This window comes from Stegostoma tigrinum, chromosome 10 (genome assembly GCF_030684315.1).
Source record: "Stegostoma tigrinum isolate sSteTig4 chromosome 10, sSteTig4.hap1, whole genome shotgun sequence".
Lineage (NCBI taxonomy): Eukaryota > Metazoa > Chordata > Chondrichthyes > Orectolobiformes > Stegostomatidae > Stegostoma > Stegostoma tigrinum.
In genome coordinates this window covers 81,543,008-81,569,894 of record NC_081363.1, presented here as the reverse complement: position 1 = coordinate 81,569,894, position 26,887 = coordinate 81,543,008, and the positions used below count along the sequence as shown (strand labels likewise).

Sequence of the window (26,887 nt, the reverse complement as noted above, 5' to 3'; positions counted from 1 at the left end):
TAAACATTGCTGGTAAGTACTAGAAACACTGGGACTGGGCTCAGATTCTAGATTTGTGACCAGTCTGCCATTTTTAGAGGCGTCCCAAGTCAACCACGTCGCAGTTTCAAACCCACAATGGCAGCTAAGTTCACCTAAAGCTCAAAGAGCTAATATCAGTAATGGTGACCATGTAGTGACTAGATTGTCAAGAAACTCTCATCTGGCTTACTAATTTCTTTTAGGGAAAGAAATCTGTTCTTACAAGGCTTTTGTCTACTTTCAACTCCAGACCTAGAGCAATTTATTTCACTCGCAAATGCCCTCTAAAATGCCTTAACAGGCTACACATTTGTACTAAATCACTACAATAAAATGTAATGAAGATGTAGAATCATGCAATGCAAAAGAATCCCTTTGTCTCATTATGCACTGCCAAAAAACAACCCTAAATTTATACTAGTCTCACTTTTCTGCACTGGGCGCATCGCCTTGAAGGTTATGACATTTCAAATGCTCATCCAAGTACTTTTTCAAGGTTGTGAAGCTTCCTGCCTTGACTACCCTCCTAGGCAGTGCATTCCAGGTTCCCAACACACCCTGGCTGAAAAACAAATTCCTCAGATCTCCTCTAAACCTCCTGCTTCTCATCTTGAAATAAGATCTTCTCGTTGTTGGTTCAACTAAGTGGAACAGCAAGCCACCTTGTTCATGCCCGTTACAAACATCAATCAAGTCCTCTCTCAACTTCCTCTGGTCTAAAGCAAACAACCCACGTTTATCCAGCCTTTCGTAATAGCTAAACTATTCCATCCCAGGTAACTTCCTGGTGAATCTCCTGTGGACCCCTTTCAGTGCAATTACATCCTTCCCATGCTGCAGCGACTAGCACTGTTGCGTAGAGCTCCACCTGTGGCTTAACTAAGCAATATTTGACATTGCGCCTGGCAACAGATTGGGATAGATTACATAAAAATGGCAGGTTTATTTCTGCCAGGATTCAGTCGGGAAGTGATTATTAAGCTCACTGTTCCACGAACCATCACAAACTCAATTAAACTATCACAAAGTTCAATTTACCTGATAGACTGATGTTTAGAGCAAAAGTGATTCGCGCCAAATTTTGTCACTAACAAGAAAATAATTTTATTTATTGTAACCAAGCTTATTCATTAATGGCAAAAAACAGATGATTAATTTGCTGCTATGTGACTTAAGCAATACCTGTTTAGAAGCCCAAATGATGAATAAAATAGACAAGAAAGTAACAATTTGACAAATACTAATATATGGAAAATGTATAGACAAAAAAAAAGTTCTGTGAAGCAGAAGTCCAGACAAAATAGTGGAGCGTTATTTCTCAATGAAGTTTTGATTTTTGCACTGATAACTTAATGTCTGCAGAACAGTGGGTTGTTAATTTAATTCAGTAGTTGATTAGTGGACCCAGGTCTTTTCTCGTATGGGAAAGGGTGGCATCAGGAATCTGAATCAAGGAAAAACTGGCTGACAACAGCCTGTCGATTTGTCTTGCTGCAGTTTGTTCCAGACCTATGAGTGCAGTGCACCCAGAGACATCAACAAGTCTGCAAACAAGAAAATGCTCTCAATATCCCTCTCTGATTGAAATGCAAGAAAAAGCTTGAAGATCTGTAGGCAGACCTTGAAAAGTGGTGCTCAGAAGTGCCACCATGGCAATCAAGCGATAATCAGTGACCAACGAAGGTAGTGGTCACTGAAGGTATTGAAACTCAGGACCTAATTTAACCCTAATTGACCTGAAAACAACTTGATTGGGGAAAGTACTGTCAATCTTGAGGTGTGAAAGGAAAATGTCAAAAAGGCAAAGTGTCTTTTCTTGATTATTACCCATGGACTTGCTCTGATTGCGTGAGAACAGAATTTACAGCCACTATGGTTGATTGGCAAGCTCACAATATGCTGGCTGACTTGTGAAGATCGGGCACTTGTGTTAGATAACAGGTCAGTTGGTTCTTGTCAAAGGATCTCTGCATTGCTATTCAATGATTGACAGTAGTACTGTCCATTTGCTGTTTCACTGCAATGCTTGTGTGATATTGTTATCTCTAGTGCCCTTTCTGTTTACTGTTTCAGACGGTCAATGGCAATGTGGAAGCAAAGTGTGTGTGTTTCTATCGGAGACGAGACATTTCAACCAGTCTTATTGCCCTTGCTGACAAACATGCAAGTAAGTGTTACTTATTGTAGATTCATTTTTGTGATATGGCAGTATTATTATTATCTGTCCCTATTTGTTCCTGAGAGTTAGTGAGCGTCATCACCTACAGCCATTGTGATTCATGTTGTGAAGGCACTGTAAAAGTGCTGTGAGGTAGGGTTCTAGGATTTTGACCTAGCGAGGTGTGAAGAATTCTAGTCAGGATTGTGTGAGACACAGTTATTTGGTGATGCTGGTGTTCCCCACACGTCTTTATCCTTCTAGGTTAGGGGTTCCCAAGCTGTGGATTGCCACCCTCTTTGGATTCATAGAGGTAGCATTCAAGATTATGAGTTACCCCTCCTCTGGGGCAACAATGGCAACTATTTAGAGAGAATTCTGGTGAGGCGGCCCTGGACTGTCTGGTCTTGAGGACAAACAGTAAGGGGCAGACATTGGACCCAAAAATTTTCTTTAACCTCAGAAAACAATTTCAGTGAAGAACCTGCGATGTTTGGGGGCCAAAGTGTTGAAGGTAGAAACGGGAAGGTGTAGCTTGGAGTTTGGTCTTCTTATTTAAGAAAGGATGTGATAGAAGCGGTGCAGAATGTGTTCGCTCAACTTATTCCTTGGATGTAGGGTTTGTAGTATAAAGAAGGGTTGGACAGACTGTGACTGTATCCATTGGAGCTGACAAGAGTGAAAGTTGCTGGTGTTAAAACATTCAAGATCTTGAGGGAACTTGATAGGATGGAACACAGTTTAATGATAAGTTGTCTCCTATTTAAGACTGACTTGAGAAGGAATTTTTCTCTCAAAAGGTTGTTAGCCTGTGAAATTTTCTGTCAGAGTGATGGAGACAGGGTTGGTATGTGTGTACTGGATGGGAAGGGGCAAAGGAACCTGATTACTGTGCGCAAAGGAGAGAAGAGAGTGGCGCTGAGAACTGTGCATTTGGAGGGGGCAGGAAAATGGAGGTTGAAACTTTTATAAACACAAAATATTTATGATTTTATAGGGTACTTACAAAACAGGTTTGCTTATTCGTATGATGAATAATTATATGTTGATCCATGCTGCAAGAATGAATAATTATAATTGTTGCTATTACTGCTTTATTACTATTTTGTGTTTGTTAAACTCAGGTCACATCAATGTTTCAAGTGTTAGTGAGGGGTCACGTTTGAAAATAGTTCAGCAAGGATAAAGTCATGGGCTTAGAAGATGCTGTTTAATGCTGCAGATTCAGCATATGATACTGTATGCTTGTGTTTAAGGTTAGACAAACGGCTTCTTGAATATTGTAGTTCATGGATTCATCCAGACATGTGGAAAGTGTTGTATCATACCCTGATTTGTACCTAGAGAAAGACTCTTAGAGTCAGTAGTTGAGTCACTCACTTAGGAATACCCAGCCTTTGACCTGCTCTGTAACCAAGGAACTCAGATGACAGATCCAGTTCAGCAAGTGAGTGGTTATCCCTAAATGATGTTAATGTTGAGTTTGGCTGAATGTCACTCTTCTTGCTGTAGATTGCCGTTGTTTGGCACGTGTAGTGTGAATGTTAGTGATCAGCCCAAGAACGCATTTTTTGTAAATCTTGCTACGTGTGATAATGGACTGCTTCGTTATTTGAAAGGTTGTGAATGGAGATGAATACTGTATAATCCTTAATTAACTCCAGTTCTGATCTTACAATAAATGATAGATCATTGATGAAGTAGCTGAAGATGTTTGAGCCTAGGACATCTGGGGTTAAGATGCTTGGCCTCCAAAAACCACAGCCATCTTCCTTTATGCTAGATTTGATTCCATTCAGAAAGTTTTGATGTCAAGTGCAGTCACTCTCATTCACTCTGGGAATTAGATCTTTTGTTTAGAGTTGGACCAAGATACAATCATATTGAACAGCAGAGCAGGCTTGAATGGCCCACGACTCCTGTTTTTTATGCTTTACTGATGCCAAAGCCATTCTGTAGAACAGAGGAGAAAAGGTGGTGTTTTGGAAGGGAGGGGGCATGTTGGTGCAGTGAAGTACCCCTAATGTTGTGCATTCTTTGCTAGTAACAGTCTTTGTTTTTACATTTGACTGATATTGAGGAAGTCCTGGTCTTCTACCAAGAAGGTGGTGGCTTGTTCCCTTGGATTCTCTCTCTCTCTTCCTGTTTCAACTGTTGATGGACCTTTATTTTCGACACAGCATAGATTGCTAGCCTCCAATCAGCTGTTGGTCACTGATCGCAAGCAACTACTCGTGACATGCGGGTGACCGCTGTATCCTTTGCCCATCTCCATGTGAAGATTAGTTTTCATTCATTCTAAGGAATAACTTCTTACTTACCAAAACACTACATTCATAATAGTGTGAGGCCTAATACATTTTACGCTTGTAGAAGGCTTGTTACTACTGTAACACAGTTAAATGAGGTCTCTTGTGACACAGATAATATTAAATATAGATTTCTAAAAGAACATGGTTCTAAAGGGTCTCCAGTTTCCATCACCGAGTAGAGGTATTCTGCAAAGTGGTCCAGTTTGCATTCAGTCTCACCACTGTAGAGGAGAGTACATTTGTGAGCAGCGAATACAGTAGGCTAGATTGAAAGTAGTATAGATAAACTGACGTTTCACCTGGAAGTTGTGTTTGGGGCCTTGGACTGTGAGGCAGCAGGAAATGAAAGAGCAAGTGTCATACCTTCTGTAATTGCATGAGATTGTGTCAAGCGGGAGTGAGGAAATGTCATAGGTGATGGAGTATTAGAAGGCATGGAAGGCATGGTCCGTGTGGAATGCTGAAACTGGAAGAAAGGGGAAGATATCCTGCTGGAGGTTGTGGAAGTAGTGGAGGATGATCTTTTGATTGCGGACACTCGGGGTGGGGCTGTGGAAAGTGAGGAGAAGTGGAATCACATCATTGGTCTGGGAGACGAAGGGGTGAGGACAGAATGTAGGAAGTGAGTTGGACATGCCTGAGGGCCTGGTTATCTGGAAGTCATTAGGTTTATAGTGGATATTGGTGGACAGCTTATGCCTAGAAGTGGAAAACAAACTAAAGGAAGGGAATGGTAGAGTCAGAGATGTACTAAGTGAACAGGAATGTTGAATGGAAGTGATACACAAAAGTAATCAATTTTCCAATTCTGTAACATCAATGTATTGGAGAAAGATAGGTAGGGACCAGAGTAAGACTGGAACAAGAAATATTCGACTCACTTCCCAAACGGACATGCATAGCTGGGATGCATGTGGGTACCATGGATATCTTTGATATGGAGAAAGTGAGATGAGTTAAAGGAGAAGTTATCGAATGTAGCAATGAGCTCAGCCAGGTGAAGGAGGATGGTGGAGAATGGGAACTGTTCAGGTTTTGCTTCAAAGACGAAGTGGACAGCCTTTTGACTGTCCTGATGGTGGTCAGTGTGTAGAGGGATTGCATACTTATGCTGAAGAGGTGGCAGCTAGGGCCAGGAAGCCTCAGGAGCAATGAGATCAGGTGAGTTGGCAAACCCGAGAGGGTAACCCATTAGCTGTGGGGGAGCACTCCACTGAGCCACATTGGCACTAATGATCCCCTCTAAACTACGGAGCTGTGTAGCAGCTTAAAAGGTCCCATGATGACTGTACAAGTTGACCCCGTCAAATTACAGTCATGGGGCCATGCGCAGTCGGGGTGCGGGAAAATCAGAGGAATGTTGGCAAACGCTGATGTTTTTCATTGTGAAATTATTTGACATTTGAGGAGTGATTTTATTCTGTAATATAGTGTGATACCAGTAAGATTTGGAAGAGTGGGAGATCATTACTGTGATCCAGGGTCTTTGATCTTTGTACAGGAGAAGTAGAAGAGGAGATGGAGAACACAGAACTACAGGAGCTATCGGAGAATGAGCGGCACCAGTTGAAGCACCGGGAACTCTTCCTGTCGCGGCAGCTAGAATCTTTACCAGCAACCCACATCAGGTAACTGTGAGAGCGGTGCAAGAGCTTATCTGTGGTTACAGGCTTAATGATGGGGAACATAGTGTCTTGCTCAGTCATTGGATGTCCACTCCTGGTCAAGTCTTCCCACTGATTCCCTTCCTTTCCTGCTCCTGATGCTTGACCTGCTGTGTTCATCCAGCCTCACATCGTGTTATCTCAGATTCTCCACCATTGGCAGTTCCTACTGTTTCTGTAAGAGTTAAAGTATGCTTCGGATGGTCATGCAAGGCAGAAGCAATGGTAGTGAAACATGAAAGGGTAATCTGAGAAGAATAGTAAACGGGACCAGTATAATCTGTTGGTGAAAAATGCTAATTGTGAACAAAAAATAGGATCAGTAGTGACCTGAAATAGTTGGAGTGTGGAGAATAGAAGTATGTAAAGCACCTAGTGGAAAACTGGCAAGTAGTGGTCAGGTTGAATGGTTTCCTGTGCAATAAACATCTATTATGTGATGTCCTAAAGCTTCCAGTAAGCTTCTACTACAACAACAGTAGTGTATATTGACAGGTTACTCTTAATGTAGTAAGGCACTTCGTAGGAACATTATGAAATTTCCTGGTTTCCCCCACAATCCTCAATTCCCCTACTGATCAAGAATCTATCTGCCTCAGCCTTAAATATACACACAGACAGCTCTCTGGGGCAAGAAGACTCAGAACCCTCTGAAGGAAGGAATTCCTCTTAATCTCAGTCTTAAATTCGCACGCTCTCGTTCTGAGACAATACCCTCAGGTCCTAAACTCCTTCATGAGGGACGGCATCCCTTCAGCATTTGCACTGTCAAGCCTCTTAAGAATTATATATGTTTCAATGAGATCACCTGTCATTCTTCTAAATTACAATGACCAGAGTCTCAACCTGTTGAGCTCTGTTCACAAGGTAATCCCTCTTTACCAGAGATCATCCTGGTGAACCTTCTCTGAACCGCTTCCAATGAAATGATAACTTGCCTTAAATAAGAGGACCAAAACAGCTCACAGTACTTCTGACGTGTTCTCACCAGCACCTTGCACAGTAGCAGTAAGACTTCCCTATTCTTATACTCCAACCACTTCAAATAAGGGCCAGCATTGCATTGGCCTTCCTGATTACCTGTGTGCTAGCTTTCTGTGTTTCATGTACCCACAAATCAATTGTGTTGCAGCTTTCTGCAGCATTTCTCCACTTAAATAATATCCTGTTCTTCTCCTTCTCAAAGTGAACAACTTCATATTTTTCCAGATTATACTCCATTTGCCAACTCATTGCCTACTTAGTTAACCTGTCAAAATCTGTGTGTAGAGATAGTAGAAACTGCACATGCTGGAGAATCTGAGGTAACAAGGTGTAGAGCTGGATGAACACAGTTGGTAAACCTACAGCCATCTGACTATGTAATGATTTGGTGTATGTTCCCTTTGAAAAATATAGTATCTTTACTGACAGCTTTTTGCTTTCCTTCCAGGGGTAAGTGCAGTGTTACGCTGCTAAACGAAACAGAATTACTTCTATCCTACCTGGAACGTGAGGTAAGGTCATGTTTCTGCAGGTGTTTCAGTATCTCGGAGATAGTAGGAACTGCAGATGCTGGAGAATCTGAGATAACAAGGTGTAGAGCTGGACGAACACAGCAGGCCAGGCAGCATCAGAGGAGCAGGAAGGCTGATGTTTCGGGCCTAGATCCTTCTTCAGAAATCTGAATTTCTGAAGAAGGGTCTAGGTTCGTAACATCAGCCTTCCTGCTTCTCTGATGCTGCTTAGCCTGCTGTGATCATCCAGCTCTACACTTGTTTCAATATCTCTGTTATTTGTTTTATTTACCTGTATTGTTTAGCCACAGGTCATTATGTTTCTGATAATCTTGTATTTTCGTGCTGTGATGCAGCATGAAGGCTTGCACCAAGCCATACCATCTGCAGGGTCTTGAGCTTGATTTTGCTGACTTGTGGTTGAATGGCGGGAAGGATGACATGGGTGACTGGGGTAGAGAGTGGGGAAAAGAATTGTTTAAACATCCCACTACAGATTGTTATGAAGGACCACCCCCGCCCCCCACTGAATTGTTTGCGTGCCACCATGTGGATGCCAGCTGAAGCCAAGATAGAACAAGAACAATGTTGCTGGAAAAGCTCAGCAGGTCTGGCAGCACCTGTGAAGGAAAAAACAGAGTTAACGTTTCGGGTCCGGTGACCCTCCCTCAGAAGCCAAGATAGAATTTTTTGGTAATGCCCCATAGCCAAATAACGAACTAAAACCCGAGGCACTCAAATGAAAACAAAATGCTGTGTGTAGTAACCGTCAGTGCCTTCAAGAATTGGAGCATGGAATCTTCCAGGCCCAGGTACTGGACTCTTTACTCCAACTCTTGTCCTCCTCCTTAACCTCAGGAATGCGAGTTCAGCTGCTGGGCTCAGTTTGCCAAACACCAAGCATGAAAGTACTGATCACACATTTTTCTGACAGTAGGTTAAAGTTTCTGTACTAAGCTCGCAGAGCCTTTCAAATGGGTTGGTTTTCCTGATCTTGATGCAAAGCTCTTTTCAATTCAGTAGCGTCCCGTTATTACCCATTAACCTCCCAAGCCACTGAAATTACATCCGCTGATGATAACAATACTGTGAGGTAAGAGAGCGAAATGCATGTGTTCACAACCCGGCATATGCATATATGAGGCACATACCTGGTAGGTTAATTGTTATTTTTCCTTCCAAGCTCTGAACAATACAAATCTCTTCACCACTTGCCTCCTTCATAACCAAGGTGTTTCTTTGCACAAATGTTTACGTTGTAAGGGGTGAAGCCTGTCCAAGTGAAACAGCCACATCAGCTGACACGAGCAAAGCAGGCAAGCACAGCTGAGCTCCGAGGATCTGATACAGTTTGTTTAAAAAAGATGCTTCAGGTATAAAGGAACTTAAGAGGTGTGGATTTTCAGGGGTGCTGGGTGGGAGAGTGGAGGGAGCATTTACAGGAGGACAAAAGTTAAGGTAAATGGTGTAAGTTTAAATGAGATGAGAGAGGCAAGCTTTTTTTTTGCACAGAAGGTGGAAGTGCCTGGAATGCACTGCCAGAGGAGATGGTGGAAGTGGTTACAATAGCAATGTTTAAGAGGCAGCTTGACAGATAATATGAATAGTTGGAGAATAGAGGGATACAAAGCACATAGAGGCAAAAAGGTTTTTAGTTTAGAAAGGCAATACGTATCAATGTAGTCTCAGTTGGCCATAGGACCTGTTCCTGTGCTGTGCTGTTCTTTGGTCTTTGTTCTTTGTGACTCTCCCTTCTGCATTATTTACTCAATGGTTGGGTCAGAGAGCTTAGGAGTAGGAGGTACATGTTTACAATGGGGAGCACAATGGAATAATTAATTGCATTGGTAATAGAATTGGAGCAGGCTGTGTGGGATGGTCTTTAGAGGATAGGTGCAGACTCGATGGGCTGAGTGGCCTCTTGCTGCACTGTAGGGGTTCTGTGATGCTATCTCCAAGTCCCACCTGTTCCAAAGGTGTGTGATAACATCTCTGAACAGGTTGCTTTAAAAAGTAAATAAGTAACCAGTGTAACAATGGAGAAACCCAAAGAGAATTTTCTCTTTACACCATTCCCCTCCGTGCAATGTTGGGTTTAGGCACTGATTTGGACCGTGTCCTGTGTTAGATTGTCTCTGATTTGTCAGTGGTGGAAAATTAAAATTAATCTAATTTCCAGTTGTTGTTTAAAGGGATTGGGCTTAATATGATTAAATTTCAAATAATCTGTGCAATAAATTGACTTACTGACTTTACATAATAGAGGAAGTTTTGCTCATTGAATTTGGAATCGTAAGAAGCACAGTTATTTTGGGATTCTTTCACACTCCTTAAAGAGCTTATTGAATGACCCAACACAGGTGCATTATCCCAAGATAACAAAGTGTGGAGCTGGATGAACACAGCAGGCCAAGCAGCATCCCAAAACCAGCCCAGTTCTTGCCCTCCACCCACTGCATCACAAAACCAGCCCAGCCTGTCTCTGCTTCCCTAACCTGTTCTTCCTCTCACCCATCCCTTCCTCCCACTTCAAGCCGTACCTCCATTTCCTACCTACCACCTCATCCTGCCTCCTTGACCTGTCTATCTTCCCTGGACTGACCTATCCCCTCCCTACCTCCCCAGCTATACTCTCCTCTCTACCTATCTTGTTTTCTCTCCATCTTCGGTCCGCCTCCCCCTCTCTCCCTATTTATTCAAGTTCCCTCTCCCCATCACCCTCTCCGATGAAGGGTCTAGGCCCGAAACGTCAAAATAAAGCTTTTGTGCTCCTGAGATGCTGCTTGGCCTGCTGTGTTCATCCAGCTTCACACTTTGTTATCTTGGATTCTCCAGCATCTGCAGTTCCCATTATTACTGCATTATCCTAAGATTGTTTCCAGAATTACCTACCACTTTATGATCAACTCCTAATTAGCAATACTTTGAAATCTCAAAAAAATGCAAATTTAAGCTAAGTCTGTGCAAAGATGACATTACTATGGTATACAAAGGTGTTTTAGATGAAATAAAATGCTGGTCTGAAAATAATCTCATCTTCTGAAGTTACGCAGCTTCAGCCCTGATATGTACTTGCTTATGAGACCGCCTGAGAATACCAGGTGCAGTAAGCGCTTACTTCCAGCAGAGGTCGCTCATATCACTGCTCTGTATTTGCACCGAAGGTCTTGTGTGCTGCAGTGATAGTGTCCTTACCTATGGGCCAGAAGTTGTGGGCTCTGGTTCTTACCCACTACAGCCGTGCCAGAACAGTCCGATTAAAAAATCTATACCAAGGAAGACTTTTGTAAGACCTCCTTCACACTTCCACAGGATGCAGATGCTCAAGATTCACTTGCTGCACCCAGTTTCCAGCCTCTCCCTGTACTGCAATGGAGATTATATAACCATTCTTCTAGTCAAAGTGTTGGGTCATTCAATAAGCTCTTTCAAAATAGTTGAAAACATATGTATCGTGTAATTAATTTTTCTAAGAAATGATACATGTTTTGTGTTGCATGGATCAGTGGAATTTTTACAATATTGGAGGGGATCTCAAAAGCTAAAAGATTGAGGAAGCCCTGTATCGAGGTAACTTTATTCTGTACATAAGCCACATGGTAGATGACTGGAGGTTATTTGATGCGCCAGTGTAGAGGATGTATTACTTGACAATAAATCTGAAATGTACCTGCCCTGGTTCAGTGCAGAAGGAGCTTTACTCTACTTCCAAACCAGACTCTTAACTGCTTGAGAGCATGAAGTAGAAAATGCTCCATTCCACAATATTCATCCTTCATTAGGCCAGCAAGGAACATAACCAGATGTTTTTTAAAAGTTCACGTGCCCTGTCATGGGTATCCCTGTTCATGCATTTGGCATTTCAATTTCAGGACAAGCATACATTTCATATGATTTTGTATTGAATGGTCTTCCTATTTTATCCTCTCTCTTCAGGACACTTTTTTTTATTCGCTTGTATATGATCCACAACTGAAAACCCTTTTGGCAGATAAGGGCGAAATCCGCGTTGGTCCCCAATACCAGGCAGACATTACAGACCTACTGAAAGAAGGTAAATGGCCAGCGGGTTTAGCACGTGAATATCTCCATAACACAGACTTGTCATTGGATCATTGAGAACTTGGAACAAATGAAGGACACTGAGCTCTTTTAAAGAACTACATATGCAGACTTCCTCCTCATTACAAAATTTGAGTTACCATTAGATTCCTGTTAGATTCAGCATCATCAAACGCTTAAGATTAAATCAGATCAGATACAGTTATCCAACTGTAAGCTTTCTTTGCGACAACTCTTGCTGGACTTGCATGAAGACAGGATTATGACATTGCATAGTGAATAGCAGTAGAAAGTACATTTTTAAAATTTGTTCACTGGTTTGGACATTTATTGCCTGTTCCCAACTGCCTTTGAGAAGGTGAGTCGCATTCTTGAACTGCTGCAGTCCGTTCCAAGTTGCTATGAGATTTCAACCTAGTGGTGGTGTGGGAATGGTGGTGTAGTTCCAGTTCTGGATGATATGTGGCTGGGAGAGGAACTAGTAGGTGGTGGTGTTCCCATGCATCTGCTGCCCTTGACCATCAGGTGTTTGATGCGACAGGTTTGGAAGGTGCTGTTAAAGAAGTCTTAGTGACTTGCTGAACTGCATGTTGCAGATGGTACACACTGCTGCCTCTGCATGTTGGTGGTAGAGGAAGAGATTATTGAAGTGTTTATTGAAAATCGGGATACTAATCAAGGGAGCTATATTGTTCTGCATGATGTCAAGCTTCTTGAACATTGTTGGAGTTGCTCTAATTGAGCTAAGTGGGCAGTATTTCATCACAATTTGATTTGTTCCTCATAGTGGACAGGAGATGAGTTGCAGATGAGCAGAATTTCTAGCCTCTCAAGTACTTTTATAGCCACAGTATTTATACAACTGGTTCAGTTCAGTTTCTGGTCAATGTTAATCCTCAGGCAGTGTTAACAATTTGACATTCAGGTGTAAAAATAACGTTGAATAACCAGTGGTTGGATTCTGTTGTGTTGAGACGGTTATGCTTGGCACTTGTGTGATGCAAATGTTATTTGGGTAGCGATGGGTGACTCATTATCCTTTCTCTACTTCGTTTCAAAAGTGCTTCATTATCTGTGGAGTGCTTCGGGATATTCTGAGATTGTGAAAGGTGCTTTACGACTGCAAGTTTGTTCTTTCTGCTTTGGTTAAAATTTATGCCCGACTGTTGTTGTAACTTCAGTCTTTTTCTCTGTGAAGAACTGTAGGGATAATTCTTGACATTTTGAATGCAATGTCATATGTGAAATTTGTTTACAACTCAAATCAAAATCTCATCTAAACCAAAGGCTTGTAAAACTAGGGTTATATAATTTGTTTTTATAGTTTTTTTTAACAAAATCTGTGATTCAACTTTTAGAGTAGCCAAACTCCTAAACTTTTCTAAATTAAAAAATTGCAGAGAACCATGAATACTGTAAATCAGAAACAAAAATAGAAATTGCTGGAAAATCTCAGCAGGTCTGGCAGTAACTGTGGAGAGAAAGCAGAGTTAATGTTTCAGTTAATGGTTCTGAAGAAGGGTCACTGGACCCAGAATGTTAACTGCTTTCCCTCCACAGATGCTGCCAGACCTGCTAAAGTTTTCCTAAATTTTTCTGATTGTTTATTCCTTTTAAAGGTTTAGCACTTTTTCACTTTCCTCTTATTCATTCTACCAAATTGTATAATCTCACATTGAATTAATGTAAGTATCATCTTGCAATTATCAGCCCCATCCACAAACTTAAGTTGCTGTTAAAACACTTCTAGTCTACTTCACAGAATGCATTAAAAATTAATTTCCATCTAAGGGCTAGAAAATGGGAGAAACCCAAATGAAATTCACTTCCTTAGGGTTTTCTCCATATCCAGATGTTGTTACTCCAAGTCTGGATCATTGAAATATTAAAAGCAGTGTCTCACCAGGGGACCCCAGGAACACTACAACATAAAGCCATTATGACTTTAACTAACTTCTTATTCTGGGTCACTCACTTCAATGACACTTGGGTTTGTTTAATGAACATTTCTCCTGCATGGCACTATGATATGTAATACATTGTTCATTTTTAGACAGAGAGTACAGTTGTGCTTTTCACTACAAGGATGACTTATTTTGTATCTTGACAATCCCTTACCTTCAATGCATCAGTGACTATCACAGTCTGGAATGGAGGCCCAGAAATGAGTTGGAACAGCAAAGTTAATGAATGTCAAGAAGGATGTAGATGGCAAATTATGTGATGTAGCAATGTAGTGTACTGTCTCCTACGCTAACTAGCTGTTTTGAAATATGCATATCCACGTTCTTCACTACTGTTCTAGAGACACTCAGATCTTGTACAGGTTAATTGATTTAAGCTAATGTCATTTTCCCACCATCATTTTATGGCTAGACGAATAGTAATATTGAATTTCTTCCATTACAGGAGAGGAGGATGGAAGAGATCAGTCCAAAATGGAAGCCAAAATCTGGGATGGTGACACCCCATTGACAGACAAACAGATTGACCAGTTCTTAGTAGTCGCTCGGTAAGTCCTGACAAATCAACGTGCAGTGATTAAGTAAGGCTGTTTGTAAAGTTGGTGCAGTATAAAGAAGAATCTGATTGCCTGATAAGTAATCTAAGGCCCAGTTCTGGTGGTCATATTATCACCATATCACAAAAATGATTGCTCCATGTCATTTGTGTGTCATTCAGTGCTGTTGAGTCTCAATTGCTGACATTGTGCCATGGAGTGAAATTATAGTGTCTGCTATGTGTAGCCCTTACGGTTTTGCTGCCATTTATAACTTCTGGCAAGGAGACCAAAAAGAAATAATACATGCCTTAAAATTCAGATCAGAATACCTTTGATTCATGAGTTACCTTAACCAGTGCTGTAATTAGTTTCAGTTTCCCTTGAGTATTTCAACGGAGGGGTGTTGGTGTTGCTGGTAAGGCAAACACGTATTGTCCATCACAACCAAGAAGCTGGAGGTGATCCAACCTCAAGACCCTCCACAGTCTGCGTCGTGAAGGTGCTGCTACCATGAGCTATTTGGTAACAACTGATTGGCTGGCTCAGCCACTTTAGAGTGCAGTTCACAATTGGCCACATGGGCCAATACCATTGTTTCAATTAAAATTGGAAAGAAGCTTTTATTTAATTGGAACTGAATTGTTCAAACAAAACATGACTATGTGTTATTGTTTCTGGCCCTTTCTAGGTCTGTAGGTACATTTGCCCGTGCTTTAGACTGCAGTAGTTCAGTGAGACAGCCTAGTTTGCATATGAGTGCAGCAGCTGCCTCCAGGGATATCACCCAGGTAAGAAATGGCACGCATTAGCTCCTGTGTGTAATATCTCTCTGTTGCTCCTTATTTTGACTCCACTCTCCATTGATTGCTGAAAGTCTCTTTTCTCCCAGCTATGGTGTTAACTGATAGATTTACAAGACTGTTGCTAGGATTAGAAAAGTAGGAGAAAGATTGCATCAGCTGGATATGTTTTCTTTGAAGCTGAGGTGGCTGAAAGGGAGATTTAAATTTGATGAATAAAATTATGAGAAGCCTAAAGAGTGTGGATAGTAAGGACCTATTTCCATTAGCAAAATGACTGGGTGGAGAGATTTAGAGGGGAGTTGAAGAGTAATCTTTTCCAGGAGTGGGTGGAAGAAGCTGAGAATTCATTGCTTAAAAGGGTGGTAAAGGTGGAAACCCCTCTCAAATTTCAAGAAATACTTGGGTGTGCACTTGAGTTCATGTAGCCTATAGGATAAGGACTAAGAGCTAGAAAGTGGAATTTAATTGGATTGGCCGTTGAATTGCATTTTTGGCATGTCCAATTGTACCAGAAAAGACAGCATTCTCTGTGAAATGTAACATTTGGAGCACACTTGAAGTGTTTTCAGGTGGCAACATTCAGTCCTACCTAGCGATAGAGGGACATCTTGCAAGACTTTTAATTAGTCACTTGGTGCATTTCAAGGGTCACCAAAAGCAGTTATGGAGTACTGTTTAGTCAGGAACTGAGACTGGCCATTCAAAATACAAGATGTAAGATCACATTGGATTTGGTAATTTATTAGTTTGGATAGAGAATTGACTAACCAACAGAATGACAGTCAGGATAAAGGAGTCTTTTTCTGGTTGGCAAGATGTGATTAATGGGGTGCCACAGGGTTTGATCCTCGGTCCCTAACTATTAACAATCTGTATTAATGACTTGGATATGGGGGATAGTAGGTACTGTAGCCAGATTCACACTTGATACTAAAATAGATGGGCTAGTAGGTTGCAATGAAGAAAAAAGAAATTTACAAATGGGTATGGATAGGTTAGATCAATTTGGCAAATGGAGTTTAACGTGAATAAGTGAGAGGTTGTCAACTTTAGTCAGAAGAATCGAAAAGTAACTCATTATCTAAATTTTAGGTGGCTCAGTGGTTAGCACTGCAGCCTCACAGCGCCAGGGACCCGGGTTCAATTCCAGCCTCGGGCGACTGTCTGTGTGGAGTTTGCACATTCTCCCAGTGTCTGCGAGGATTTCCTCCAGGTGCTCCAGTTTCCTCCCACAGTCCAAAGATCTGCAAGCTACGTGGATCGGCCATGCTAAATTGCCCATGGTGTTCAGGGGTATGTGGGCTATAGGGGAATGGGTCTGGGTGGGATGCTTCAGGGGCGGTGTGGACTTGTTGGGCCAAAGGGCCTGTTTCCACACTGTAGGGAATCTAATCTAATCTAAATGGAGAGAAGCTTCAGAGTGTTTTGGTGTAGAGGGATCTGAGTGTCTTTGAGAATGAATTGCAGAAAATTAGTATGCAAGTATAGCAGGTGATAAGGAAGTTTGATATTTATTGCTGAGGAATAGAGTATATAAGTAGGGAAGTGTTGCACAACTGTAAAAAACATTAGTGAGACCAAACTTGGAGTATTCATACAGTTTTGCTCCCCTTACTTGAGGAGGGGTGTAGTTGCATTGGAGGCAGTTTGGAGTTGGTTCACTAGATGGTTTCCCGAGATTAGAGGTTTGTCTTAAGAAAAGAAATTGAGCACTTTAGGTCTGTGTTGTCTAGAAGAATGGGAAGAGATCTGATTGAGGCCAGTAAGATGCTAAAAGGGATGGACAAAGTAGAGATAGAAAGGATGTTTCCTCACGTGGAGCAAGCTAGGACAAGAGCTCATAGTTTAGGATAAAGAGTGCCAGATTTAAAACCGAGATAATGAGAAATCACTTCTGTCAAGGTATCATGAATCTGTAGGATTCACTACAGAGTGCAGTAGATACTGAGAAACAGTAAATTTGAGGAGGAGGTAGACTGATTTTTAAGTTAGTAGCAGTTTGAAGGATTATGGGCAGTGGAGTTGAGGTCAAGATGAGATCAGCAATGTTTGAGTTGAATGACGGAGTAAGCTCAGTGGGCTGAATTGCTGTCCCCTGCTCCCAGATCTTATGGCTCCAACCAAGATTTGTAACAGAATTTGGAGATCTTGGCCAAGATCATATTAACGAATTTGGTAGTCTGTTCTGTAATCATAACAATGACTCTTTTTAGGCTGTCATGGACATGATGGACTGAATGGACTGTGACATACATATCTTTCTGTTTCAATTTTTGAAATGGTTTTGTTGCAAACGTCACTGTTCAGTTGGATCAGCAGTATCTGTCATATCTCAGTTGGTAGCACTTCTACCTCTGATCAGAAGGTCAGGTTCCATTCCGAAGATATGAGCACAAATCTCATTCCAGTTGAGTACTGAGACAGTGCTACATTTTTCAGGTTACCATCTCTTGAATGAGATATTAAGTCAAGCCTCATGTCCCAAAGTTGAAATTGGCTAATACTGTTCCTGAAATTAAGTTCCTAATTTTGTTCCTCATCAATTCTATTCATGCTCTCTCTGATCCTGAACATTACACTGCCAGACTCTTCTAGTCTGTGTGACCTGCTCAGAAATATTTAAGTCTGAGAAAGATATCTGAATTATTGAGCAATAGAGGAATATGAGCAATAGAGGAATAAGGGTTATTGGGAGAATATGGGAAAGTGGACATGAGGGGTGTCAGATCACCTGTGATCCTATTGGATGGCACAGCAGGCTTGAGGCACCTTGTGGCCTACTTCACTTCCTCTCCTTGTGGTTCTTATAGTTAGGTGACAACATAAGCACTGCACCCGGTCACTATTGGAAATGATGATCAAGAAGTACTATTACTAAGGCCTTAAAGACGTTGATTACTAAAGAGATTTCAGGTATTAAAATTTGTTTCCTATGTGGAAAATGTAGCCCAGTGATTATTATTTATGATGGTTGTGGGCGATCATTCAGCATGTTCTGCTCTCTGTTTTCTTCTGTTTCATGAAAGCCTTTCATGATTTTTCCTCTTGCATTCGAGGTGAGGGTTACTACTATATAGAAAAATATTATAGATGCTACTATATATGAAAATACTATGGATGTTGAAAATCTGAAATTAAAACACAGCGCTGAAAATATTCAGCAGCTCTGCCAACATCTGTGGTGAGAAAGAGAGAAACAAATTTCATGAACCTGAAGTGTTAACTCCATTCCCCAGATTGCATCCACTCCATTGCTGACCATTTCCAACATTTTTGTACTTGTGATTATATGAGAAGTTTCAACACATGGGTTGGAATTCTTCCGATTTTAGATTCAAAACCCCCTGACAATCAACACTCCCAGTATAAGTGCTATATTGGTTAGATATAGAAGTAATGTTCACTTAATATTGTCCCATCAAACATTCCAACATCAGATACAGTATTTGCTTGATACATACTAAAACTCCCTCTACACATCCTATCAAAGGATCAAGTCAGCTACAGTAAGAGCTGCTCCAACAATGTACCTCAGTTCCAACTGCAGAGGAACACTCACCACTGTGCTTCACAGTTGCCATACTACTCCCTGATCTTGGAGGGAGATTACCAATGAAAACCGTAAAAGATGACTGTCTACCAGGTCCATTAGGAACTGGACTGGTATAGTTGTAACACAGGAAAGATAATCACCTCCACTCTAGTAGAAAGTCTGCCATCACTGAAATGCCTTGCAGTTGATCTGCTCTCGAAGTTTCAGGATCTCCTCTGATCAGTCCTTCAACGAGGTCCTTGCAGACAGCCCTCCAGAGCCAATTAACCCAGGGTGCCCATCATCTGGTCTCAAATCAATCCTTCTAGCTGTTCTTACCAGAGTGAGTCTGCTTCATTCTGTATTAACCATGCTACTCAGCTTTACTTCAGCCAACTGTTACTTTCTGTCTTGATATGAACGACAAAATGCTCATGAAGTTTTCTATTGACTGAATGATTTTGATTTTTTTTAAGTGTTTTCTTCAACTGTTTTTCCCTTGGAATCTGTCCTGTCATTCAATAACATTGTGGTTGATCTGCTTCTGTTTGCAACACCCCATTTCCCACTTATCCCTGATAACCATAGATTCTTGTTAGACAATAGTATCGATCTATTATGACCTTAAAAATATTCATTAATCCAGCTTCCACTGCCTTCTGAGGCAGAGAGTTCAAAACTAGCACAGCCCTCAGAAGAAAAATTATCCTAGTTTCTCTCCATAAAGGGAGACCACTATTTTTTAAAACAGTGATCCCCTAGTTCTGAACTTTCCCACAAAGGAAGCATGATTCCCACATCTACCTTGTCAAAACTGTTCCAGATCTTTTATACTTAAGTCAAGTTACTGTTTATTCTTCAAACCTCCAGTGGAACAAACAACATGACATCCAACTTTTCTTCATAAGACACCTTTATTCCAGCTTCTAATCCAATTATCTGAATTGTCTCCCATCCATTTAAATTTTTCCTTAAATAAGGATACAAAAACCATACATGGTGCCCCAGGTGTGGTCTCACCAGTGCCCTGTACAACAAGCATAACATTCAATTCCTCTCGTAATAAAGGATAGTATTCCAACAGCCGCCTTAATGTATCTGCATCTGCATACTCCCTTTTAGTTACTTATGCGTTAGAATGCCCAATGCTTTCTGCATCTCGGAATTCTGCAGTTGTCCTCCATTTTAGTGGAATTCATTGCCACGGAGCACAGTGGAGGCCGGGGTGTTAAATGTCTTTAGGGCAGAGGTTGATAAATTCTTGATCTCGCAAGGAATTAAGGGCTATGGGGAGAGTGCGGGTAAGTGGAGTTGAAATGTCCATCAGCCCTGATTAAATGGCAGAGTGGACTCGATGGGCCAAATGGCGTTACTTCCACACCTATGTCTTATGGTCTTATTTTAGTTGTACACTTTTTTTTCCAATTCTTCCTGCCAAACAGAACAACTACTTGTTATAGAGAGATAATGGGAACTGCAGATGCTGGAGAATCCGAGACAACAAAGTGTGGAGCTGGATGAACACAGCAGGCTAAGCAGCATCTCAGGAGCCCAAGATGCTGCTTGGCCTGCTGTGTTCATCCAACTCCACACTTGGTTAACTACTTGTTGTACTCCACCTTCCATATTTTTACCCACTCACTCCACCTATAAATGTCAGTCTGGAATCTGCTTCAGTCCTTTTCGCAACATACTTTCCTCCTTATCATTTTGTTATTTGCTAATTTAGCTACAGTGGCTTCACTCTTTTCTAAATCTGTGGTATAAGTTGTGAAAATAAGCTGAGGCTCCAGCAGAGACCCCTGCTGGACTCCACTTGTAATTTCCTACCATTCAAAAAAATTATAAATACTCACTGGTTTTTGCCAGCCAGTCTTCTACTTAATCATTTGAATATGTAGCGCCCTACATCATGAACTTTGTCTTTGCACAATAACTTTTTTCTGTGGCTCCTTATCAAATGCCTAATGGAAATTAAGGTACAGTACATCTACAGGCTTTTTGATAACCACAAGTGCTATCCATTTTTACCTTTCTGGCTAGCTCCGTTTCATACTCTAATTTCTTTCTCCCTTTAAACTTTGAGTAACTCTTTACTGTTCTTTATATTCTGCCCAGTCATCTGACTAGGTAATCGCCTTTGCACAATAATATGCCTTTTCCTTAAGTTTGCTGCTTCCTTAGCTTCTTTAACTAATCACGAATAATGGGTCCTCCCCTTAGAATTTTTCTTCATAGTAGTCAATGTCTGTCATTGATTACCAGTTGATCTGTTCCCTAGTCTCGTGACCCTGTTCATAGTAGCTAGCTCAGCTTTCATGCCCATGTAGTTACAATTGTGTAAATTTAGAAATTGGTCTTTAACTCAGTCCTCCATTTCAAATTGGTTAGGGGCAGAGGTGAATAGCAATAGTATTTTCCCTAGGGTGGGGGAGTTAAAAACTAGGAACATATTTTTTAAGCGAGAGGAGAAAGTTTTGAAAATCAACATGGGGGCAACTTTTTTACACAGAGAGTGCCAAAGGAAGTGGTGATGCAGCATTTAGAAGACATTTGGATAAGTAAGTGAATAGGAAAGGTTTGTAGGTGTATCGGCCAAATGCAGGCAAGTGAGACTAATTTAGTTTGGGAACATGGTCAGTGTGGACTAGTTGGACCAAATGGACTGTTTCCATGCTATATGACTGTATGTAAAATTCAAAACATATTATACTACCGTGGGGTCCTTATCTCTGAGGTCACAAATTAATCCTGTCACATTGAACAATATATAGTTTAGTATAACTGTCCTCTGGTTTATTCCAGAATGTGTTGCTCTAATTTACAAGGGTATTCTATGAACTCCTCTTCCAAGATACCATTGACAATCTGATTTTTCATGTTTGTATGTAGATTCAAATTAAGTGCAATTACCTTTATCACAAGCACCAATATTTAGTTTTGCATGTTTCGTCTTAAATTGTGCTTACTGTTAGGAGGCCTGCTGACCCCTCCCATTAGCGATTTCTTCCCTGCATCATTTCTCATCTCCACCCACACCAAAGTTACACCCCAAGCCCCCTGAATTGAATACGTTTAACTATTATGCCAGTGTTATCGCTGGTTAATGGTGTTACCCATTCACCTTTACTAGCTTCCTATTTATCGTGAATGTTGTATATCCCTCAATATTCAGGACCTTGTTTCTAAAATTGTTATCAAATTACATTTATAGGTTCAATTTGTTATAAATACTATGTACATTCAGATATGGAGCCTTTAGTTTTACCTTTTTTGTTGTCTTTTGCAGCATCTAGCCTTGACTGTTGATTTAAGGTTCTTGCAAAGATTTGTAGCTTGGGTTGTGGGTGAGGTTATCGATTTGCTCGCTGAGCTGGCTGGTTATCGTTCAGACGTTTTGTCACCATCCTTTAACATTGTCCGTGCAGCCTCTGATGAAGCGATGTTGTTCAACTCCACTTAGTATTTATATGATCTGGTCTGTTGAGCTGTTTTCTCCTGGAAAATGAAGACCATCAATTTAACAGGGATGATGTGACCACCCTCGCCCAAGCCAACCTGCATGGGAATTCCGAGAAGCCTGATTCTCCATCCACAATGTAATCAATAAACATGTAGAGTTAGACCCCATATACAAACCCTTGCAAAAAAGAACCGGAAATGACACAAAACATCTCAACAGACTGGATCATATAAATACTAAGTGGAGTAGAACAGCATCACTTCTTCGGAGGCTGCACTGATGATGCTACCTAGCATGGTGATGGAACATCTGAACTATATCCAGCCAGTTTGGCGAGCAATCAACAACCTTGACTGTTGATGTTTTCTTAACTTTATTCCTTTTGTCTTTTCATTCTCTGACCTCATTTTCCATGTTATTATTTTGCTCTCCTGTCTTGTCTCTACTCCTTGGCTTGTAACAAATCAAACAGCATGATTCCATATGCCTATCATTTAGTTTAAAGGCCTCATTACCTCCCTGGTTATGTGGTTTACTGGAACACTATTTCCAGCATGGTTCAGATGCAAGACTATCCCATCAGTGCAGTCTCCACTTTCCGTAGTACTGATGCCAATGCCTGACAGACTGGAACCCACTTCTACTTCACTGGCTCCAGAGCTTTCAGATATTAATTTTCCTAATTTTGTGTCTTCTACCTGTTGGTAAAAGAATCAGGTAATAATCCAGAGATTATTGCCCTTGAAGTTCTGCTGTTCAGTTTAGTCCTAGTTCCTCATGCTGTCTAATCAGAACCATTTTCTTACTTGTGCCTATGACATTGGTACCTATTTGGAATATAAATGAAATAACCATAAATACCGTGAAGTATTTTATGACTGTTATCGCTGCTGTGAGGAGGAAACACAGCTTAGTTAAGCAATATCCTCCGATTATAAATTGAAAACATGACCGGAATACATGTATTTAGCGATGGTTGCAAAAGAGGTGTTACCATGACACTGGGGATAATTCTTCAAAATGCTCCCATGGCATCTTTTACATCCGATTGACAGAAAAGACAGTTCACTGTCTTGTCTGAAAGACAGTTGCCCTGGACAGTGCGGCACTTCCCCGCTATAATGTATTGGAATGTCAAACGTCTGGAGAAACAGTTACACCAATGACCTTCTGGCTTGGAGATGAGAGTTCTATTGCTGACAAATAATGTTAGTAAACTGTAGGGATAGTAGATCACATCATAAATCTTTATTCTACTCCATCTGTTGGGAAAGAAGAGGGTGACAGAAAGGAGGCACTTGAAAGTTTTGTTTTTAATCTTTTGTCAAAGGAGGGAAATGGGTATCTTGCAGAACTCCGAGCCATCTCACACAGTGAAGAGAACAGTTTGTGAAGCTTTGTTCACCACCACTTTCACTTTACATTTTTTAATTGCCTCCCTCTAAATTGCTAGTTTCACGCCATGGACACCTTGTACAAAAGCACCTATGAGGTTTCACAGGCCATCTCTGCGCTAGTCCCACAGGGTGGGCCAGTGCTTTGCCGAGACGAAATGGAAGAGTGGTCTGCTTCAGAGGCCAACCTATTTGAGGAAGCACTGGAGAAGTATGGGAAGGACTTTGAAGACATCCAACAGGATTTTGTAAGTAGTGCGAAGGTGGACAACATGCGAGAGCTCCACCCGCCCCAACCCTATCAAGATATAAATTAGCACCTAGTCTGCCTTTACACCAGCCAGGTTGGCATTAGAAAGCCATTTAGCTTATCAACTCTATTCAGCTGTTCAGTTAGATTATGGCTGATCTGATCTTATTTTCATTTATCCACCTTGATACCATATACCACAATAGCTTCATATCGTTTACCTAATAAAACTCCATCAATTGTCAATACATGTGATAACAGTGCCGATATCTAGAACAGCAGGAGGCCAATAAATGAAAAAAACTGGTGCGTACATGAGGCAAGGTAATGTTTACATGCTAACACAAGTCCCAGGCAGTGACCATTTCTGGTAAGAGACAATCTCACCATTGCTCCTTGACATTCCATCACTGAATTCCTCATCATCAACCTCCTGAGGGTTATTATTAACCAGTTATTAATTAGTCCAGCTGTATAAGTACTGTTGTTACAAGAATAGATCAGAGGCCAGGAATTCTGCAGCGAGGAACTCACTACCTTCTTCCCCAAAATCTATCTACCATCTGCAAGGCTACGTCAGGAGTTGGATAGAATACTCCCTCTTGCCTAGATGAGTGCAGCTCCTGCAACACTCCAGAAGCTCAACACCATTGAGTAAAAGCAGCACACTTGGTTAGCACCCCATCCAGTACCTTCACCATTCACTACATCCAAAACCAACCCACAGTGGCACAGGGTGAATCATCTGCAAGTTGAGCTGCAGGAACAGACCAAGGCTCTTTCCAAAGCACCAGGAAGGTAAAGGCAGCAGATAAATGGCATAAATCATCAACAGCAAGTTCTCCTTCAAGTCATGCACCATTCTGACTTGGGAATATATCATGATTCTTTCACCATCACAGAGTCAAATTCCTGAATCTCCCTTCCTAATAGCATTGTGGCTTTGTCCCAAGGACTGTAGTGGCACAACTCACCAGCCCCTTCTCCAGAGCAGTTAGGAATGGGCAATGGACGTGGCTCAGCCAATGACACCCACATCTCATGAAGGAATAGGAGGTAATGTTGATGGAATACAGCAAAGTTGGATACAAGAAGACTTATGCAGAACTTAAATGTTGGCATGTGCCATTAACACTGTGTCCTGTCTTGTCAACTCATCAGCTCTTTACAGTGTTTTCTCCTTATTTACTAGGTACCTAACCCTTTCGTGATAATAAACATCTCTTCAAATTTCAACCCTCTATTTGAGAGCAGAACAACCCCAGCTTTGTTGGTCGCTGCATGCCAAAACCTGGTTGTGACCCAGGCGGTGCAATTTTAATTTACTTGTATTATTAGTAAATAAGTGACTGGTCTTATCAGAAGCTGTGTAATTTGTACCTGGCACAGGAAGGCAGATGATTTCCACATCTTTAGTGACCCATTTCTAACTCCTGTTGCATGTTGCATCACTGGGAGGCAGTGCTAAATGCAGCCTGCATTCATCTTGAGGTTCTAGTCAGGACACTCCCCCCCCCCACCCCCACCCCGGCCCCCTGTAAGCCAAATAAGGGGAGCACAGAGCTGAAATGGTGCTTCATTCATCATTGCATCCTACCTGCTACTTCTCAGAATAAAAGTCCTTTTGTGATATGGGCCAAGGGAGCCTGATGGTAGACTGAGAACATTGTAGTCTCCTTCTGTGCGAGATGGTTTCAGAATACTTGCACTTGGAACTTTACATAAAACAAATTACTGAAATTTGTGCAGTTCCAATGAACAGGATGCGTTGGCCTCTCCATGGAAAATAAATAGATGAATTTCAAAGATTTTTTTAAACTTGTTTATCAAAACTGATGAATTAATGTTGCATCTCAGACCAGCTTTTGAGTTTAACAACAATTTCTATTTGACATATGTCTTAGTTGCCCTGGAAGTCATTAACCAGCATCGTAGAGTATTATTACATGTGGAAAACCACTGACCGATATGTCCAACAGGTAACTTTTACATACTTAACAATGACTTTGTTTTTAAGATGGTGTTGTAGGTTTCGTAAACTTGTTACAAGCACCATTTGTCAGCTGCTGTTTGTAGCAAACTGTTTCAGATATGCTTTTGCTGCTATTGCAACTTGATCAGCATTTACCTTGGAACCACATGTCTTACCACCTGTTTGATTTCTAACTTTTAAGCAACCTATTTATTCAATTGACCAGCTGACTCCCGTAGTGATTCTCATGGTAATTGTGACACCGATGTCATATTTCACTGCTAACCAGACTTTTGTGCGACTACTCAAATGATAAATTCAGGTCATTGCAGTTGATGACCTGCTGAGGCTTATTAAAGAACAAGTTGTAACTGTTGATAAGTTGAGCCTCCAGTCCACTGGCCTTTTTTTGACCAAGAATTAGCTCTGATCTCTTATTATCTCTCATTTAGAAACGGTTGAAAGCAGCTGAAGCAGAAAGCAAACTGAAGCAAGTGTACATTCCTAACTAGTAAGCACTTCTTATTTTACCTTCTCATCTGTGTCCAGTTCAGTTGCTTGCAAAATGTCAAAAGTGACCTGCCTGTATTAGTCCATGTTACCATTAGCGTCAGTCCCTGTTAATACTGGGCTGTGTCTCTGTTTGCATCACATTTCACTTTCTTTAACAGTCATTACTGGTTACTGAATTGTAAGCTTTTGTGGTAATGGGATATTCTTAACTCTATGTATCACTACATTGATGAAAGTATTGTACAGCTGCTGTGATTTTTTAAAAAACCTCTGAATTCATACTGCTTCACCCTGTATTTGGAACAATCACACCTGGACCATTTATATATGGACAAGCATTGTATTTTACGAGCACTTAATAGAAACATAGTTAAAGAAGGGGTATTGGGCTGGGACAAAGGTGAATTTAAGAAAGGGTTTTAAAGAAATAAAATTTCAGCTCATTTCAAAACATCAGGCTACACAGAGCTTGCAATAGGCTAGAAATAATTTAAACTATGGTCACTGTTATAATGTAGAAAACGTATACACAAGGGTCCCACGGACACCAGTATGATAATGATGGAATGAGCTGATGTTGTTTATGAAATAAATATTTGCCAGCATTCCAGGGATAATTCTGTTCCTGTTCTCCGAAAGGATGCCTTGGGATCTTTTACACCCTGCTTAAAATCGCATCTGAAAGACAGTATAGGACTCCTTCAGTTCCACAGTTAAGTACCAATCTAGAGTTTTGTGCTCGTG

General features: G+C 41.1%; 1 protein-coding gene across 5 annotated transcripts in view; it reads left to right on the top strand.

Annotated features, from left to right (window-relative positions):
* Positions 1–26,887, top strand: part of mta1 (metastasis associated 1) — a 128,488-nt gene that overhangs the window by 46,166 nt on the left and 55,435 nt on the right. For all 5 annotated transcript variants that reach the window (XM_048537725.2, XM_059649307.1, XM_048537728.2 and 2 more), the window contains exons 3-11: positions 2,095–2,188; positions 5,993–6,119; positions 7,588–7,651; positions 11,588–11,705; positions 14,123–14,225; positions 14,905–15,004; positions 23,468–23,656; positions 25,563–25,637; positions 26,083–26,141. In XM_048537725.2, the coding sequence (XP_048393682.1) occupies positions 2,095–2,188; positions 5,993–6,119; positions 7,588–7,651; positions 11,588–11,705; positions 14,123–14,225; positions 14,905–15,004; positions 23,468–23,656; positions 25,563–25,637; positions 26,083–26,141 (929 nt within the window). The remainder of the gene's footprint in view (positions 1–2,094; positions 2,189–5,992; positions 6,120–7,587; positions 7,652–11,587; positions 11,706–14,122; positions 14,226–14,904; positions 15,005–23,467; positions 23,657–25,562; positions 25,638–26,082; positions 26,142–26,887) is intronic.